The sequence below is a fragment of the Syngnathus scovelli genome, chromosome 17, assembly GCF_024217435.2.
Source record: "Syngnathus scovelli strain Florida chromosome 17, RoL_Ssco_1.2, whole genome shotgun sequence".
Taxonomy (NCBI): domain Eukaryota; kingdom Metazoa; phylum Chordata; class Actinopteri; order Syngnathiformes; family Syngnathidae; genus Syngnathus; species Syngnathus scovelli.
In genome coordinates this window covers 5,615,464-5,634,334 of record NC_090863.1, presented here as the reverse complement: position 1 = coordinate 5,634,334, position 18,871 = coordinate 5,615,464, and the positions used below count along the sequence as shown (strand labels likewise).

At 43.3% G+C, this 18,871-nt stretch overlaps 2 protein-coding genes and 1 long non-coding RNA gene across 7 annotated transcripts in view; 1 reads left to right on the top strand and 2 right to left on the bottom strand.

The window, feature by feature from the left end:
* Positions 1–18,871, bottom strand: part of foxf2a (forkhead box F2a) — a 155,914-nt gene that overhangs the window by 112,597 nt on the left and 24,446 nt on the right. For 2 of the 5 annotated variants that reach the window (XR_007487085.1, XR_007487084.1), the window contains exon 3: positions 5,097–6,221. The exons of the other annotated variants lie outside the window; for them this stretch is intronic. The gene's annotated coding sequence lies outside the window, so the exon portion shown is untranslated. Of the gene's footprint in view, positions 1–5,096; positions 6,222–18,871 lie in introns of those variants that run through there. 5 annotated transcript variants of the gene reach the window in all.
* On the top strand, positions 995–2,133 carry LOC125984802 (uncharacterized). Its single transcript, XR_007487091.1, has 3 exons — positions 995–1,359; positions 1,448–1,608; positions 1,711–2,133. It is a non-coding gene; the product is annotated as an uncharacterized lncRNA (long non-coding RNA).
* foxc1a (forkhead box C1a) lies at positions 16,518–18,752 on the bottom strand. Its single transcript, XM_049746993.2, has one exon. The coding sequence runs from the start codon at positions 18,510–18,512 to the stop codon at positions 17,040–17,042; it is 1,473 nt and encodes a 490-aa protein (XP_049602950.1). The 5' UTR covers positions 18,513–18,752; the 3' UTR covers positions 16,518–17,039.

The window sequence follows — 18,871 nt, the reverse complement described above, 5'->3', positions numbered from 1 at the left end:
GGTGGGAGGTTTAACCAACTGGGCTGCTTTGATGACACCTGAAAAAAGTAACAAACTCCCCGTGCCAGTTGGCAGTGCGTCTCATTGCGGTGATTTAAATATGCTCTCAAAGCAAAGAAAAAGTTCTGTGGAAAAGGTTTGGCACATTTGCATAAGTTTTGCTTGCCTTCGCTCTTGATGAAACGAAAACTTGAGAACAAGTCATGAATAAATGCATCAATATTTATAAATAAATACATATTTACTACATTGAAGGCATTCATTAATGTGAAAATATAAAAATACAGATTTTTTAAATGTGAAAAACTGTTAGTTCACATATATGCACGCAGACGCACACACACATGTGTATATTATATATATATATATATATATATATATATATATATATATATATATATATATATATATATATATATATATATCTTTATTTATCAAGCAAGAGATTATTGGCAAAGAACTGATATTTTTTTTTTTATGGAAATCCATTTTATGCAAGTTTGGGTCCCAAATTTCAAGTGTATTTAACTTAATTTTAAGAACGCATATTTCACTTTTATTGGCACTTTAAATACTGAAATCTAAAAAACCTGAATCACCATTTGGGCAACTGTCACTTCACTAATGATAAAAGGTGACTGCAGCCCCCCTGATGCGGGGACTCGCAACTTTAAATATCAGCAGGACGCCATTTACAGATGAACTTGTGGAATTAGCATTGGGTTTATTTGCTCTCGCCTGCTTCCACCAATCTCACTTGAAAGCTTTTGTACTCCGGCCCGCTGTTTGTTGAGCTGCGGGTTAATCTGTACGAATCGAAGCGCTGGCCTGCTCATTTGGGTTTAACCTTTGGAAAGATGGTTGATTTTGAAGCACGAACGATTCGGATACCTCGCCTGACCTAGAAACTGTACTGAAATAAAGTTGCGCCCGTATCAAAGATCAAATAGGTGGCAGCAGGGCAGATAAGAGCAGTGAAAGGCGGTGACAGCTTTAGTGCACATGCCCTCCCCCCCCAACAGGGTCCTGAATCGGGACCCCTGACATTTGGAAGCCCACAAGAGCAGCCTGAGTCTGGGCGGGCCGTTGGGGTTGAGTGGGGTTAAAGTGGGTGATGATGGCTGGCCAGATTGCTGAGGACGGAACATATTGCCAACACCAAACTGCAGGGGCTACATTAAAAAAAAAAATGCAAAGACAAGAATTTTTTTCTGGATTTGTACGGTCGAGAGGTGCGGCTGAGCGGCTTAAATATTTTGCGTGCGAGATAACCATTAACCTCAGAGACACCTTAGCAGTTCAAACAATCACAGAGACTTCATCTGTTCATGGATTTCACCACGCCAGGCAGGATTTCAGGTTCATATCTTCAGATTTGCGGAATTCCATCTCCTCTATCAAGTGTTTGTTTGAAGTCATTCGAGATATCCCTCTTATGCGACCACAGGCACAGAGAGTCCAGGAGAAACTGCACTGGCAATAATGGGAAAGGCGTCCTGGGAAAATAAACGGCAGCCAATGATCCCTGAATGCAACAGAATCCTTTGGACAAACCTCCAAAGTGTGACAGATTTCATACGCGGGCTGACCTTGACAATAATGTTTCAGGTAGTGTGGAATGGAACTTCACTAAATTGTAGCTCCTAGTTCATGCCCCGGCTATATTGCATATTTTGAAATGATCAGGCGGTGTTTTATGGGTTTTTACAGTCCACAGCCTTGTCCGGTTTACAAGTTGCTGACCTTCTCAGTAGTACCACATGGTGGAGCCAGGAAGAATACTGCAGAAGTTGCCACATCATTAGGAACAAGAGGAGGATGCCTCTATAGTGTCATCATGTTTTATTTCAATATTCATTTTTCCCACAGAGTAAATATGGCTATAATTATTGCTATATGATGTTTTTTTGCGTGCGTTCAAGTAGTAGTTGTTTGAAGGTTTATAATTAGCCGAATGCTATGCTAATTTTAGCAGGCCTATGGCATTTCAGACATTTATTAAATGGGATGATATTGACATTTTGGTGTGAGAGCATGAGAACAGGTGCTTCGGAATACTTTAAAAAGTATGTTCAGTGTATTTTAATATGTGAAGTCTGTTGGATTTGTAAAACATTTTGAAAAAATCTAGAAGGTCTCAATGTGGCTGATTTTTCTTCGGGGTCTGGAAAGTATAACGCGATAAACGGGGGTTTGCTGGACATGTATATACGCACACGCACTCACGCACGCACTACAGTTTTGGTCCAAGGCCACGGCTACATGACACCAAGACATTAGTCATTAGCTTTATTTGACAGGCAGGGATTTATCCCTCTGCGTTAAATCACAATCGAGCATAAAAGTTCACCCGTGACATGTGTCTTGTTAGCTAGCATTGGCTCTCACGCGGACGCTTCCAATCGGACTACAATATAACACGGGCGCGGCGGCGGCATAAATCAGGCGGTAACGCCGGCGTTGGCGAGTTGAGAATGTGTCACGCGTCACCTCTGGGAGAAACGAGTATAGCAGAGCTCAGCAAAGTGCACAGCGCTGATAAAGCTGGATTGTCTGGCCGTAATCAGAGCCAGATGTGGTCAGGCCCTCGCCATGGTGGTCTCACCACATCTGCTGTGTCGGAGGGAGGGTGGGCGGGGGGTAGACGAAGGGGGGGGGCGGGGCCACAGCTGGATGACCTCTGACCCAGAGGAGGGAACCACGAGCCAAGGCTGACAGCTGCCATGGACGAGGCAGGCGACCCGCTATCATCTCCTTCACTCGTGTGCTTTACGACGCAGACGCTCTGCTCAACTCATCCACTTTCCTTTTTTTTTTTTTTTTTTCACCTAGCACGCGTGTATTATGTTCCAGCGCTCAGGTCGGCTTTTTTTTTGCTGAAAGGAGGAAAAACGCAAACATCTGTTGCACACTGGAATTTTCATATTGTGTAGATTTGATGATAAAAGCGCACAGTCAGCATGTTTATCGCGACTATTTCCATTTGTGTTTGCGCTGCCTTGTTTTTTTTCCGGCCGTTTCCAAGTTTGGCCTCACAAAAATGTCAAAAAGGCCATGATGGCGGCAGGTAAAGTGACTATCGCGTTATTTAAACGTTCACGATTAACCCAGAGGCTCGCTCACAGCCTGGTGATGGACAGCCTTGTGGTTGAGGCTGGCCCCGGGCTATTAGTAGATCATTGGAGGAGTTACTTTTCCCGTCACGTCCTCCACTTTCCTTTAGGTGGGGGGGGGAGTGGGGGGGTATTGATGCGATTCAGCTGTTAAACTGGGAAAAGAAGATCTCTGCTGAGGTTAGACATTTACTCAGATTTCACTCAATGGCTTCAGTTTGAAGGTTTCGCCTATCTAGGCTTGTCGTATGTGTGCGTTATTTATTACAAAAAGATTACAGTGACAATAAAGGACTGAACTGAGAGAATTGTAGTTTTGTTCCTGGATTCCAAACCAAAATACACAAGCTCCACTGATTATAGTGCATCTTGTCCAAGTGGGACTTTTTGAACTGAAATGGATCGGCCTCCAGTTGAACAGATGCACTGACACAGATTACGTCGTCCTCCTTTTGCATGTATCCAATTTCTATTGTGCTTGTCCTCATTAGCCCGTTGGTTCATCCGCAAATATAGACAATTGATAGTCTCCAGTGAAACTAACTTGTTTTTGGAATGTGGGAGGAAGGTGGAGTACCTTGCAGAAAACATGCAAACTCCCCAGAGGCCGGCCGGATCACAAAAAAACTTAATCTTGTATTATTCAGATATGGAACAATTTTTCAGATGTAGGCTCAATTATCATTAACCAGAGAGCAAATACTGGGGCCATTTTTAGTAGATTAACGAACCAAGTCACCATATGAGAAACTGCAGTAATGCTACAAAGAAATAACTGCAGAACTCACTTGAACTTGATTGCTAACCAAAACAGCAGCACTTACTACATAGAAAGTTACTGGCGGGGTTCACACACAAACACAAAACAACCACGGTGTCCATTCTAACCCTGTTGCTAACCAAAACAGCAACACCTACCAAGCTATTTAGCTAATCTGTAAATTATCAAGTTGTCCTGGCTATTGCTGGCATTTTGATGATGTGGATGATTAAAAAACAACATCTCTCCCCTAACAAGCTGATTTTAAGAAACTTGTTATGTCTTGTTTTAGCATTTTACATTCCAGTCTGGGTAGGTTTTATGTTTCATAGGCGCACCTACGTTAGGCACTGTCCATTAACATCACATTCATTGCATATCTGTACTCTTGATGGATCCGGAGGGAGGGGTCGAGCCACACTTAACTCCCTGGACGTCAGAGCCGCCCGGTGCCGCGAACGACGCACCTTCTTTTGCACTCGACGATGGAGCCGCCATGAAAAAAAGACATTCATCTGTCCTCACGAGCTCTAAGACGAATGAGGCGCTGTGTGAGCTATGCTTCAGGTGCCTCATATTTTCTCCTGGGCGCCCCCCCTCCCATTTTACTACAGCGGAGGTATGCATTTATCAAGAGGGAGGGACTTAAATCATTGCTCACAGCCAAGCTCGGAGGTTGGAATGCCAAGGCTGATATGGCTGAATACACTTGTGAGCGGGACGCTCGTTTCGCATTGTCTCGTTTGAATTTTGGACAAATTGGAAATAGTACGCTCGTTTGTGCATTCCTGCAGTTTTGTAATCAGCGAAACCTAAAAGGAACACAAGGTCGAGCGGTATTTATAAACAATCAAAAATGGAAAATTTATGAGCCATTCCATTGTCAAAGTGTCACAATCCAAAATTTCCTGACATATTTGAACATTCTTCGCAGTCAAACAAGCGCAAAAGTCAACCACTGTATAAAAAAAATGAGCAAAACTACTTTCTATTTGCAAATTAAGAATTTTCAAAGCCACATTATTTGACGTAGTCCACAAAAGTAAATCCTGTGCTTTAATCGAACATGTTTCTTGCTAACATTTCTATCAAAATAGCTAATTGTCTTCACTTATTCAAGTTGCAGTATCAATAGGACATTTTACTACCCAACCAAAATCAAGTTATTTATTTATAAATCATTTTCCAGAAAACATCAGTGGGATTGTGCGACTTCAGTAGCGTTCAACTCTGTAGTACAAATAGCCAAAACGGCGCTCCATAAATCTTTACCTTTGAACGCGACTTCTAAGAACGAGCGACGCATGCAAAATTTGTGCAAAATTCCTTACGTAAGAACTACAACACCCTGGACCGCGGTAAAAGAAACGGGGGGCCGCAGATAGGGAGCACAGAGGCCCCTCCTTCCCAGCTCAGGCATTTCCTTCTGGGATATTCCCCTCTTGTGACCTCAGAGGAGAAGCGGGAGAGGAAAAAGTGAGCGAGTCGAGCCGGCGGGGTCCGTCGGAGCCAGCCCCGGCGTAAGGGAGAGTAAGCGAGCCGGGGTGACCTTTGACGGATGCGAGTGACAAGCCGTCGCTTCGGGATGACTCGACGAGGAGCGGCTGGAAAGAGGCCCCCGTTTCTATTGTTCTGCGCGTGACGTGGCTCGCCACGCTTCGGCGAGGGCAGGTGCTTGAGGGTGTCAAAATAGGAAGAAGGGCGGACAGGCTTGGCTGCCGTCCATGCTCCTTTGACACATGACAAAAAGACAAATACTCTCACCTCGTTGCACAAAAGAGTGAGATCGGGTTAGGGCGGCCTGGTGCCCGAGTGGTTAGCATGTCTGCTGCATGTTTTTGTGAATATGTCTGTTAGCTTCTAGCTAACTTTTTATTTGTAGTCGACGAAACAGATAGGACATCAAATCTTTCTCTCAATAGTTCACAGTCTCACACTAAATGATTAGTCCAAAGGAATTTGGAACTGATTACTAATCGTCGATAAAATGAAAATACATAACATTGTGCGTTTGCTGCTGTATAATTAGCTTGATTTGTATCAGTGTTCTAGGAACTTTTTGGCTGAGAAACTAATGAACAGTTCCTTGTGATTTGGTGTGAAAACACTTTCTTGAGAACCATCAAGCACTCTTGAGCCAAGCTGTTATCAAAGCTCCGAGTGATTACTTTCCACGAGATTTTCCTGTCAGGATGTTATGAATGTCTCGGCGTTCGCTGGTGGCTGATAAATGGCATCGCTTTTCTGGGCTGATGTCATCCAGCAGCCACCTCTTCCCCTCCAAGCTGGAGCGCGAACGTGGGCCGATTCAGCGACGGTCGCGTTCGGCATAACCCCGGAGCACATTTCTGCACAGAAGCAATAGGATCCATCACCATTACGCTGCCTATGAGGCTCATTATTGGCGTAATATTGATCATTCTTCATCCCGACTATGTGCAGCATGAGGGCGGAATGTATTTGTACTGGCAGCAAAAAAGGCTTCCACTGCGCTATCGTAGGCCGCAGCATTATATTAGCCGTTCTCTCCACGCTTTGTTTGCTTTCACGGCGTGTTCAGCCATCACTCAGCAAAGAGACGATCAGGGTACGACTTCCTGCGGCGCAAAGTGAGCCGTGGAATGTTAGACTCATCGCAGCTGCGTGCGGGACGGCCAACGGAGATGTGTCACGTCGCTCGATGTAGCCAAAGGGAGGTCTGTCGGGTTTTTCGGGTCTCCGCCGTAGAGGTTGTACGTATGTTCGCTCGACACAATGGAACGAAACTGTACACTCCCGCTAATGTAACGTAGCAACCGAACGAGCCAATACTCATTTCTGGTTAATATCTGTTGCGTTTCAAACAGAGGAAGTTTGTAATTACGCTGGAATTATAGCCGACTTCCAGGTTGCTGTAATTTTCAAAACGTGCATTGAACTATGACATGCTTTCAGAACTGTACGGGTGAGCTCTCAATTCATATTTGGACATTCTTAAGTGTCATTACTATAGAGGGAAGGAAACTACTGGAACGTACAGACGGAATCTCAGGAAGTTATAATGCCTTATTACTGCAGGGCAAGAAAAAATATCTTCAGTCACGGATGGGCAACTGAGTAAGCTTCTTGATAATCGAAAAAAAGTACTTTTTGGTGATTTACAAACAAACAATTCAGCAAAATATTTTTTTTATGAAAAAGAAATCTGAAAATGTGTAAATCCTGTTTGCTAAACTGCATTTATGAGGTGTCGACTTGAATTTAAGTTGTAATATCAACAATCACCACTAGATGGCAGACATGGCTTAGTTGTACTGCTCTATCTACGTGAGTAGGCCTAATTATATTTTTTGCAGATTTGGAATGATATTAAGCACAAACGTTGACTCAGTAATTGATTATTTTTGCGAAATAAGAATGCACAAATCATTTTTTGCACCTAATATTTGTGTCTTAGTTTAGCAAGCAGCCTTGTCTGTATGGTAATTTTTGATATGTGGTATGTGGTTATTTTGTTGTTCACTTCAAACCCTTTTGTTGCTTTGTTGTTGTGTCAGAATATTGGCTCTTCTATAGAGCCACAAACTTGCTTCATAAATCTCTCCATTGGGAAGGATTCCATTTTAATGTGCTTTGATGAATAGCGCCTGAAAAAGCAATCTATGCCCGCTTTCATTGCCAGCCACTTCCAGCGCATGCAAAGTTCGTTTTTGTGTCAGTCACACTAAAGGCCGAACAGCAAGCGAGCCTGCGGGTGATTGTTCCCGGACCTCAGCGTTGACGGACAACGCCGCCGATTGGCTTGCACTTCCTGTCGAGACCCAGACAGCCCGCTTCTCCGCTCTTATCATGCGCGTCACTGAGCCAGGGGGGGGGGAAGAAGGGGAAGTCGGGGGAGTATTAAGAGCAAGAAGAGGGGTTTTCCTTCATGCTCTTTGCCTTGACACGGGGCCAACATTCAGTTGGAGCTGATGAGTGAAGAAGCTGCACGTTACTTTAAGTATGTGCATTATTTGCAACGGAGGTGGAAGATAAAACTTTTTTTTTTAATATATATTACTTAGGACGTTCTTTCTCCCTGTTAGGGCACGACAGGAGAGATTGTTGTTGCTGATAAGATAAGAATGTAGCAGCAGTCTACTCTGGTTGCTGGTGCAGGAGCAGGAGGAGGAAATGCCTATCTGATGGCATTTTCAAATTGGATTTTGAATGCTCAGACGGGGGAAGGAGAAAACCAGCGACACGTTCGACATCTCCTATCGTGGGAGTTGGGTTGCCTTTAATGGCCTGATTGTGTTATAAACAACAAATGATGATCGAGCTTTTAGCAGATGATGTCAACTTTAAAAAGACTACAGGGAATGCGTTGATAATATAGCATTCCAAAAAAATCACATCATTTCATTGTGGAGTAAAAGCCAATTGTCGATTAATTGAGCTCAAATGTTGTCAGTTTAATGTTTGACGTGAGTTCAGCTAGGTTTTTGTTTTCTTTTTTTCAAGGTCTTTTTTAGTGTAGGACAACTCTTGTGGTCATATTTGGAATAATGGAATATATTACACTGGTCATCAATTTCAGGTTTTTTTGTTATTTTTATTTTGCACTGATCTCAAATTTACCCTTGATCTTTTTCTAGCACATCAGATTTTTACAATAATAATAATAGTATGTAATATCCTACGTATTTCATATTTAGTAATATTTATGGAAATTAAGGGTTATGTTCAGGAGTATTTTTTCTGAAATAGCTAGAAAAATGCATAGTAAAATTTGTATTGCGTAATGTTCTATAGGGTCAAACTGGGGGAAAAAAAGATAATAAATCTCTAAATACTAATGTGCTGGAAAAAAAGTCAGGTTTCTGGGCACTGATTAAATTTTTGCTGTTGACCAGTGTTATTGAGCAACTTCGTGTTAAGCTGGTATCACATACTTAAGGGCTGAGTGATCGCATCTCCAGATTAATCATCTAATTGCTCTGCACTAAATAAGTCATTCAGTCAAAATAAAACTATACACCCGAGGTGTCTTTTTTGCCAGAAAAGTCATGTTTGGAAACATTTCCAACAGCCCAAGACTAAATTAAATGTGACCCTTGTGGGATTTTTTTTTTTTTTTTTGTCCGCATTAAAAAGCCTGCTTGTCGTGAGCAAGTTTACCTCATGCCATGAAGTCAGCCGTCTGTGGTCGGCAGCGAAAAACCGGCCAGCAAGGTCAAGAGCAGATTATTTGTTTAAAGATTTGGATTCATTTGGAATGAAATAGTCCAACAAAACCAAATTACATGAGCAGAAAAGTGCTCCGTCTTGGCTTGAAACGTACAAATGTAGACTAGATTTTAGAGCACCTAAAAGTAGGTCTAAGTTGTGGCGCAGGTGTTCTAACAATTTGGGTAGATTTGATCGAGATGCAGATGAACAGATTCTGACCGCATTATATCTTAAAAATATTTAAATATTGCCCCCCAACCATTGTAATAGTTTTGCTATAGTGATTCCACCTTCTGTACAAATTTGGTTACATCACGACAAAACTGTACTGCTCGGTGGAAACGTCATTTTGGTGGGGGATGCTGGTGGCTCCACGACAACCCTGTTTATTTTGATTCAGCCGTCGGGGGAAGCGAGCCCGCGAATGGTTCCCTAGCGCTTTCATGTGCGACCATGCGGCCTGCCCGATGCAGTTGGGCCTTCTCTGTTATGAGCAGAGCGTAAACAAAGCATTAAGTCATCGTAAATCACGGCCCAATGGACGAGGGCGGCGGAGATGGCAGCTCAAGCAGCTCCTCCGCTCCTCCTTCGGTCCCAATGTGTAAGATGATTATTCAAATTGCAGCCCAATTAAGATAATGCTAAATGACTTTCCCCGTCTCCCACTTTGATGTGCGAGGGGGATTTTTCTGCACTCTCCAGTGGAGGGAGCGGCGGCTTGAAAGGAGCGAGGGAGGCCGGGCAGGAAGACAATTGCCCTGAGCTCAGAGCTTTGATGTCGGGAGCGTTGCGTGTACATTTGATTGGAAACGTGCCTGATTGCTTCTGTGAGATTCATTTTCGACAAAGCCTCATTTCCAAAAGTGAACGCTACATCTCATTTGCTGCACCATGCAGACGACGTGAACTTTTGGCTGAACGAGTCGAGGTTGTGCGTGCTGCGTTTGCACTCTTGGTGAACTCATCTGGGCCCTGAATGCTGAAATATTGTTTTTTTTTTTTGTCTTCGTCTTGTGCATCGCGTTTCCACGTCCAATCAGTGGAACTGGATCTGTTTCCTACCGTGTATGGCAAGCGGCACAACACCCGTTGGGATTTTTTTTTTTTTTATCCACCTGAAGGCCTTTTCCTATGAATTTGGATTGGATAACCAGTTTAACATCGTCTTAAATTCAAATATCTATTCTATGTATTCTACTTCCTGCTTAAGGATCATGGTAAATTTCGGCCTACTCTCTTAATGCTTCACTCACCGGTTAGATTCAACATATTGTTGCCAATGTGTGACTTTTTTTTTTTTTTGTTAAACAGACTTGGTGTTGTGTTTCAGAGATGGTGAATTTTTGTTTATAATTTCAGACTAAATGGTTTGGGAACACCTGACTGAATTTTATTAAAGAAATGGAGGGGGGGGGGGGGGGGGGGAATAGCAGGACATGACAGTTTGGCAGCACAGCAACATGCTTACATGAGAGTGCAGCTTTTTTTTTCGAGAGGTCAATCTCATAAAAAAAAAATCCTCTTTCAATGTGGGATTTTTCTCTTTGACGAACGTTAGCGCTCAGCTCAACCACGCACTGTTCATCGAGACTCCTTTTGTCTCACAGTTCACGTATTTGCCCGACCGGTCTCTGTAAACACAATGGCAAAGAAACATCAGAGGGCCTGTGCACCGGGGATGTTTACATGAGCTGAGAGCCTGGAGATGGAACAGAGATACCAGTGGCGATCTGCGGAGGGTCGGGGGGGGGCTCTGAAAACACCATCTGGCCACCTCACACCTGCACGCCTCATGAGAAGTGAAGTTCATGTTATGCTCTTTGAAAGCAAGATACTCACATGCACATTTGTAACATTAAGTGATTTTGTGTTCTGTAGGCAGACCTTTGATGATTTTGATAATGAGAAGGAACATTTTCAAATTTAGTCTTATTTTTGGACAATTTGGCGTCTTTTGTGTTCCCCTTTTTAATGTTTGTTATCGTACAAATGCTCGTTACAATGCAATCAAGCAAAAATATATATAAAACTAAATATGTTAACTGGCCGTCGGAAGGAAAGATTTTCATCTGTGTGTGTGTGTGTGGGGGGGGGGTGTCAAAGGTCACATCGCCCATTGACCCAAGATGACAAGTGATATTTGAGAGTGACTCAAAAACCACTGCTGCATAAAACAAAGTTTTTATCAGGGAATAACAAAAGCTTTGCAGGATGTAGTCCGAGCCAGAGCTATATCGCACACGTTTGCTTGAAAACACACACACACACACACACACTATTGTCAGGAGTGCACATAGTTCAGAAGCATGTTGTTACGATTAAAATGCTAAGCGTCACTATCGATCTGCTATCAGATAGATGAAGAACAGCTGAGTAAGATCACAACACGCTATGATGCCTGCTCAAGTTTCCCGATTCAAACGATATCAGGTCAATACACACACCGTCGGTTATCAGATGGGAATACGGGGATAGAAATTCTAATATTGTGAAAACATTTTTATTCAGTGGTACTGCTTCACTTTCACAAGGGAAACAACCCGAGTGGGTTTTCCCCATCAGGCACCTTGAATGCAGTTTTTCTTTTCATCTGTAAGCCACATGTAATCATGTGAAACTGAAAATACTTTTTTTACATGACATGATATTTTGTAGCAATATTGGTAAAGAAATTCCAACCCATGTCAACATCTCGCTAAACGCGGTGCGAATCGGGCTGCAAAAGAAAAAAACAATTTGATTGAAAAGATGCAATCGTTTGAAAAATATCCAGATAACCTATTGAATCGTCTTTTAATGGAGAAATATATCCGAGAGGGAAATTGCACATTTATAATATCGACCAGATCAATTCAAATGTACGGAAAATGATAATAAAAAAAATTGCATCATACCCTGTCAAACTGAGCCCTACCATATTAAATGGAATCAGAATCGTTCCAACTGGAACCGCATTGAATCGTTCCATCGAATCGTCACACTCCTACATGTTATTCAATATTATCGGAAAGGATGCAATACTAGATGAGCAAATACATATAATATAAATAAATACTAGAGGATGTGATGCCATGTGACCGGAGAGGCTATCTGGCCGAATAGCTAGAATCCAAATAAATACGATACCAATAGGAAACAACATAGCTAGATGTTGAAGATACGATACAACCGCACAAGCTAGGATAACACGCAACGATATCGACAAATTATCTGCTGTCAATACACCAGCGAATAATAAATTCAGTGGGTGTCGTCAGCGTCTGCCTCATTCTTTCTCATTCAACAACCACAAACTGTCATGTGACTTTCCGAATTCAAGCGAAGAGCCGCTGGAGTGGGAAATAATTGAAGAGTTCGTCTGTTGTAGACATCACACACTTCAAGAAGGGGAGGGGAGGGGGGGAGATTTTGTAATTGGCGTAGTGGTGCAAGAGGCTGCTACTGCCAGTAACTTATTGGCACTGACATTTGTCAAGGCATTTAGATGATTTTTCCTGTGTCCACACACACACACACAGACACACACACACACAGATTTTTATCCCTGCATTGTCTTGTTTCTATTTGGAGCAAAAGCAACATTCTGCTGTGTGTCGTCCAATCCATCACTGTCTGACTCGTCAGCTGGATGTGACACTCCGGTCTCCTCCCTGAAGGGACAAGCGGACTGCAGAGGTGACTCGGGTCACTTCCACACACCTTCGCCACCTCTTGCTTCACTCACTGCCAACGCCTCCCCAGGCCCCAAAGAGTTTCAGCGACTAAAATTCCGTCATGTATGAGCTTCTTTTTCCAGTAATAAAAGTCGATGATATTGTCTTTTAGTTCCTCATACAGTGCAATGAATTTACATGAGCAAAGTTATAGTTTTATAAATATGTTTTACTTGATTTTTTATATTGTGATTATTATTTTAATGTAATAGTCAAATTGCTTAAAATTGTGGCATTTTCATGAGCTTAGACCTTTTTCTAAATAAACAAAATGAATCCAGAGAATATATTTTCACTTTTTGAATAAAACTAATTTATAGGGCTGCACCTGTGTATATGTCTCACTGCATTGCTGAAAATGCAAAGAAATCATCCTCTGGCTTTTATTATAGGCTAGTTGTGAGGAAAAAAACAGCCAAATTTCACAGTAGCAAAATTTAAAACATTTTATTGAATTGCCCAACTTAAAATGTCAAAGTGTGTTGCCTTGAAATTTTTAGTTCAGTGAAATTTATTTACATGTGTATATATTTATTTATGACTGTGTGTGTGCCTCTTCTTTTTATTTTATCTGAATGTTTTCAAATATTTTTGTCAATGTTTTCCCAGCCTTCAAACAAGAGGAGATTCCCCTTCCTCCTCCTCCCCCCACCCGGTCCGGACCTGCCCTCCTCAAAAGACACAGACAACTGCAGCTGGGGCTCAAATGGCCGTCGGGTTTTTAAAGTGGCCCTCTCATGCATGTCACGCATGCACTTTAAGTTTGCTCCCAACAAATCAGAACGTGCATGGCCACTGCATCTCAGCTGCGTTATTGACGTATACAAATTGATTGAGTCCCAAGTCGTTTTTCACTTTTGAGAAAACAAAAGAAAACACAAAATTGTATTTGATTTCATCGCCTGGTATTTTCTTGTTTTATATTTTTTATTATTCATTGTTGATTTCTGTTTTGGGGATTCTTTGTCGATGTGTGCATGCATTAAAATTCTCACAATAATAATTTGTATTTTTTGCCCCAAAACAGTAATTTTATGTTGGAACACATCTTAAATTACTGACATTTATATTGCTCAATAGAGCAAGATGGGCTTCAATACGAGGGACAACAATTTTATCAATGCTTAATTCTTGCGAAATGCAGGGGAAAAAAATTACAACAAAACTAAAAACACTTGTTTGTGCCAACTAAAATTATTATTGCCATATACATACATAAATTACAGTGATAGTGAATCTAAATATGACATTAGGAGGTTTTCCATGATTTCTAATGTATTGAGCTGCACCTGTATCACAGCGTGAACAATGGCGCAAAAAAAATTAGCAACCGATAACAAGGTTGATGCACGTCCACGTCTCATTTCATTATACTCATAAACTCCACTTTTTAACATTGTTTCCGCTCATCGCCGATTACAAGACCGGAGTAGAATTATGTGTAACGTCTTGTGTTTCAGGGACAAGTGTGTGCTGCAGCTCGTAACCTTCCCCTGCTTTGAGCCGCGGCGCGCTCACAATTGGCATCTACGGCCTCTTTCGGATTGGAAGCAGATGCGGAGAGCTCGGCTCCCGCGCTGCACACGTTGACCCGCAGCTAAAACATTTTCCACAGGGCCGGGCGGGTCATGCAGGTGCAACGCAAGCACGCACGCACTGCAAACCCCCCGACGAGATTGCAAAATTGACGCATAGCGAAGACGGTGAGTCCTCCAACCGGACTGCAAGTGTACGACAGACAGCACGTGCAGTTGCAGCGCCGGCTCTCCAATTGCTTCATCCGTCATCTTTCAAAGTGGCTGTAGTGCTAATGACGTGTGTAAAGTTTTACCTCCTCACTTGTGGTCGTGCATCAGCTGACAATAAGTCATAATAGACGGCAGGGGGCTCATCTGTAGTCAACCATATTTCTGGCAGGCGCAATTACAGTTCTTGTCTTTGAAAGAAAAAAAAATACCGAATTCTTCAATTCTGCACATTGAAGTCATGAAAATTCTATTTATATTTGTAATTAACGTTTATTAAACTTAAATTTGAATATACTATTGAATATACGTGCCAACGTGAACATAACATACGGCATTCATCACATATTATTTTTTTATGCAATAATTCCTTATTCGTTAGACCACTAACATTTTTTTAGTTCCAGATACCAAATAACATTCGAATTAGATGTATTTTGTTTCTTATTGCAAATAATATAATTGTATTATGTCAAATTTTTACCTATCTCAATGAATTATTTAGTCATTTCTAATACCAGAAATTCCACAACACATTTCTTTTTTTTCTTTACTGTACCACGTGATATATTTCAAAACAAAAGAAATCTTTTTAAACGCCTTACCTGTATTTTATTTTCTAATTCTAATTCCCACACGCATTTCTTATAAGTTTATTTTTTTAAAAAAAGGCTTTTGTCTTCTCGTTGCAGTGTGAGAAATCGGTGCCTTTTCCGGAATGTGGCGGAACATTAGGGGAGGGGGGGTCGGGGGAAAAAAAGGGGTCCACAGATGCCTCGGACCCCCCTAAGATGGACAAACTGGGGACCTCCATTTAAATGGATACCGTCAGCGAAACCCCAAAATGTGTTTGAGACGAGGTCTGCACGCAAGCAAGCATTGTCAAAGTCTTTTCTTTTTCGGGGTCCTGCCGTCACGCTCATCTTTGAGCCCCACACAGTCTCGTGCATGAAAAACGATTCCAGCACGCTGATTGGATTTTGATTCCTTCCTGACCTGGAAGTGTTCCGTGAGCGCGTGCCATCAATCTTTGGACGAACACGACGCTTGTTGTTTGGTAGTTTTGGGGGGGCAAACGTGCGATGTTGTCTTGATTACAATTGTTCATTTGGCACCTTTTTTTTTTTTAATGTGTTGCTTTGATTGATCCTTTCCTGTCATTAAGGATTCAAGTGCGCATGGATGGTTGTTGTGATAACTAAACAATGCCGCGATTAAGCGTTTGGGTCATGTGAAGTTTGCCTAAAAGGACAAAACGAAATATTTCAATTGTAGTTACATCTTTAGAAAAAAATTGGAATTATCACCGTCGCCACAAAAATCAAATGAAAATGAAATGGGGGGGGGGGGGATTTTCCCGCGAGAACGCGCTTATTATTAATATTGAGCCTGTTCGCATTATTAGTATTAGTACATTGGTCAAAATGATGTCAACGCGCATTTTGCCGCACTGGCAAGCATCTATTAAACGCTTCTTAAAAAAACTGCATCTTATATCCAATTTGATTGATATTTTATTTGTCACTGTTACCACATTTGTGAAACTGTTGTTAGATCATTATACTGTTTAAAAAAAGAATAAAGAAAAGCTTCTTTTTACAACTGTTTTGAGCTTTTTGTGATCAAGCTGTCCCATATTAGAAAGCAACTAATAAATCCTTCTTGTTTTTTTAAAGCAGCCTTTTACTGCTCTTCTTAAGCGATTGTGTATCAAATGTGACATTTTGCACATGGTGCCAGCCGGCATTAGTTGTCATACAAAACGTCTTTTATTCATTATACGAATTGTACCGTTATTTTTTTCACATGACGTTAATTAATTTTTTGCACGATTAAATATTAATGCATTATAATTTTCATTTCTATTTTGATCTCTACTTAATAGAATATTGGGGAGGGGGGGAGGGGGTTGAGGTCATAAATCTCTGCCGCTATCGGTAAAATATCACCAGTCTTGTATTGAAAGCGTGTAAGAAAACAGTCTTTTAAAAACGTCTTAAATTCACATAAAATGACCGTTTATTAAACAAACAAGCAAAATCCTTCCCAAAAAATAAAATAAAAATACTTATCAACATGTGAAGAATCTTTCAAATAGTATACGGCAATATACACGTTCCTTCAGTCACTTTTATAATGGAACACTTTTTTTTTTTCTTTTTCGCTTAAGTCAGTTTAGGAAACACTTTCGTGTGTGTGTGCGAGTGTGAGGGGGATGTTAGTGTGTGCGTGTGTGTGCATGTGTGCGCGCATGTGTGTGTTTGGTCCATAATATCCTGGCTACAGTTTGGAAATAAATTACTATATGCAAGTTACACGTTCATTGAAAAAGAAGACATTTTTACCGTAAAAAGCACAAAAAAATAGAGACTTACGTGTTATTTGTGGTAACACTGTTTAGAAACATCAAGTCTTTTTGTTTGTGTTCTTTCTCATATTAGTCCATTTTTTTATGAGGATGAATCGGGAAGGGGATTTAGGGGACTGGACCGCGGAGGTTGTTTTTATACCTACAGTATCAGAACTTGCTGCAGTCATATACAAAAGCTCCCGAAGTGCGATAGATGGACTGGCTGGGCGGGAAGGACATCTGGCAGCTGTTATTCCCGTTCACCGGCGAGTTATTCAAGCCGATTCGCTGCGATTCGAACATTTCGCGCACCGAGTGAAAATTCTGCTGCTGCGCCGCAGCGGCGGCCGCCGCCGGGTAGGCGGCGCCCAAGTGGCCCAGGTCCCCAGCCTGGTTGAGGTACCATGAGGTCAGCCTGCCCTGGTGGGCGTGCGGGTGGCCCTCCTGGCCCGAGTTGAGGCCGCCGTGGCCCAGGGAGGACGAGGTGGTGGTGACCGAGTAGTCTGGGAGCGTCTCGTCCTGCACGGTGGTGCTGGGGGCGGCCAGGTGGCTCGCCCGCTCCCCGGCGTACAAGCTCATTGCCTGCATGTTGCAATGGTAGGTGGCGTTGGAGGTAGTGGAGATGGAGTTCTGGTTGCACGGGGAGCTGTACGCCGAGGTCTGACTCGGGGAGTAGCTGAGCGACAACGACGGGGCGATACCTGTCCTTGAGGGGGGCAGCTCTGTTCCCCCTTGCGGGGACCCCCGGAGGGAGGTCATGATATTGTCCACGCTGAAGCCCTGCGCCGAAGCCTGGCCGTGGTGTTGGTGTTGATGGTGGTGGTGTTGCTGCTCCGCGGTCTCCATGCCCACCATGGAGCGGTTGGATGGGATGCTGCTGTGCGGGCTCCCGCTGGACATGCTGCTGCTGTCCGGGCTCTCGATTTTGGGCACGGCGCTCAAAGACGGCGAGTTGGCCTGTGGGGGCGTCACGGTGCCGTTCTCCGTTTTAATATCCTGGATTCGGACTGGTTGCGTGCCGGCCTGCTCCTGGTCCCGGGATTGCGGTTGCTGCTGCTGCTGTTGCTGCTGTCGAGGCGGCGCGTCCTTCTGTAGCCGGTCCTCCTTCTCCTTGAGCACGTCCTTCTTCTTGAAGCGCCGTCGCCTGCGCAAGAAGCTGCCGTTCTCGAACATGTTGTACGAGTCCGGATCCAGGGTCCAGTAACTGCCCTTGCCGGGTTTCTTGTCGTCGCGTGGCACTTTGACGAAACACTCGTTGAGAGACAAATTGTGGCGGATGCTGTTCTGCCAGCCTTGCTTGTTGTCTCGGTAGAAAGGGAACCGCTCCATTATGAACTGGTAAATCCCGTTCAGGGTCACCTTCTTGTCGGGTGAGTTCTGGATGGCCATGGTGATGAGCGCGATGTAGCTGTACGGCGGTTTCACCATATCCTTGGGCTGAGGCTGAGGAGTGTACGGTCCGTACGCGCGCGCCATGCCGGCCGGGTACTGATCGTGCGCGGCGTGGGTGTACATGTTCATGGGCGCAGGCATGCCCGTGTATCCCCCACCGGCCGCGGCTCGGTAGTAGCCCGGGTCGCCGCTGATGTACGGCACGACGCCCAGCGAGTTCGGGCTTGAGACGGAGTAGCGCGCCTGCATGGCTTCGGCTCCTCCAGAAAAAAGTTGGATTCCTGTGCGCCAAAAAACTGATCACGGCTCCCTTTTTAACAATAAAACAAAATGTAAAGGGGGAAAAAAGAAACGTTTGGGTATTTTTTAAGCCGTCCCCATCGCAGAGCGTTTGGAAAAGTTCTGGACTTTGGACATCTGTCACCACGCAGAACTTTTGCGCAGTTAAATTCTTTCCTCCTTTTTGCTGCCAGTGAAGCTCCTCCTTGCTCAGGGCCACCGGCATCCAATAGGAAGTGTTGTAGGGGCGCACCGGGGGGAGAGGGGGGGCACATCAGGCCCACGTCGAGTCACAACAACCCGATGAGGGAAGAGTGAGTTATCCTCCA

Excerpts from the sequence above, each read along its gene's own strand:
- foxc1a (XM_049746993.2), bottom strand. The coding sequence starts at position 18,512 with ATGCAGGCGCGCTACTCCGTCTCAAGCCCGAACTCGCTGGGCGTCGTG.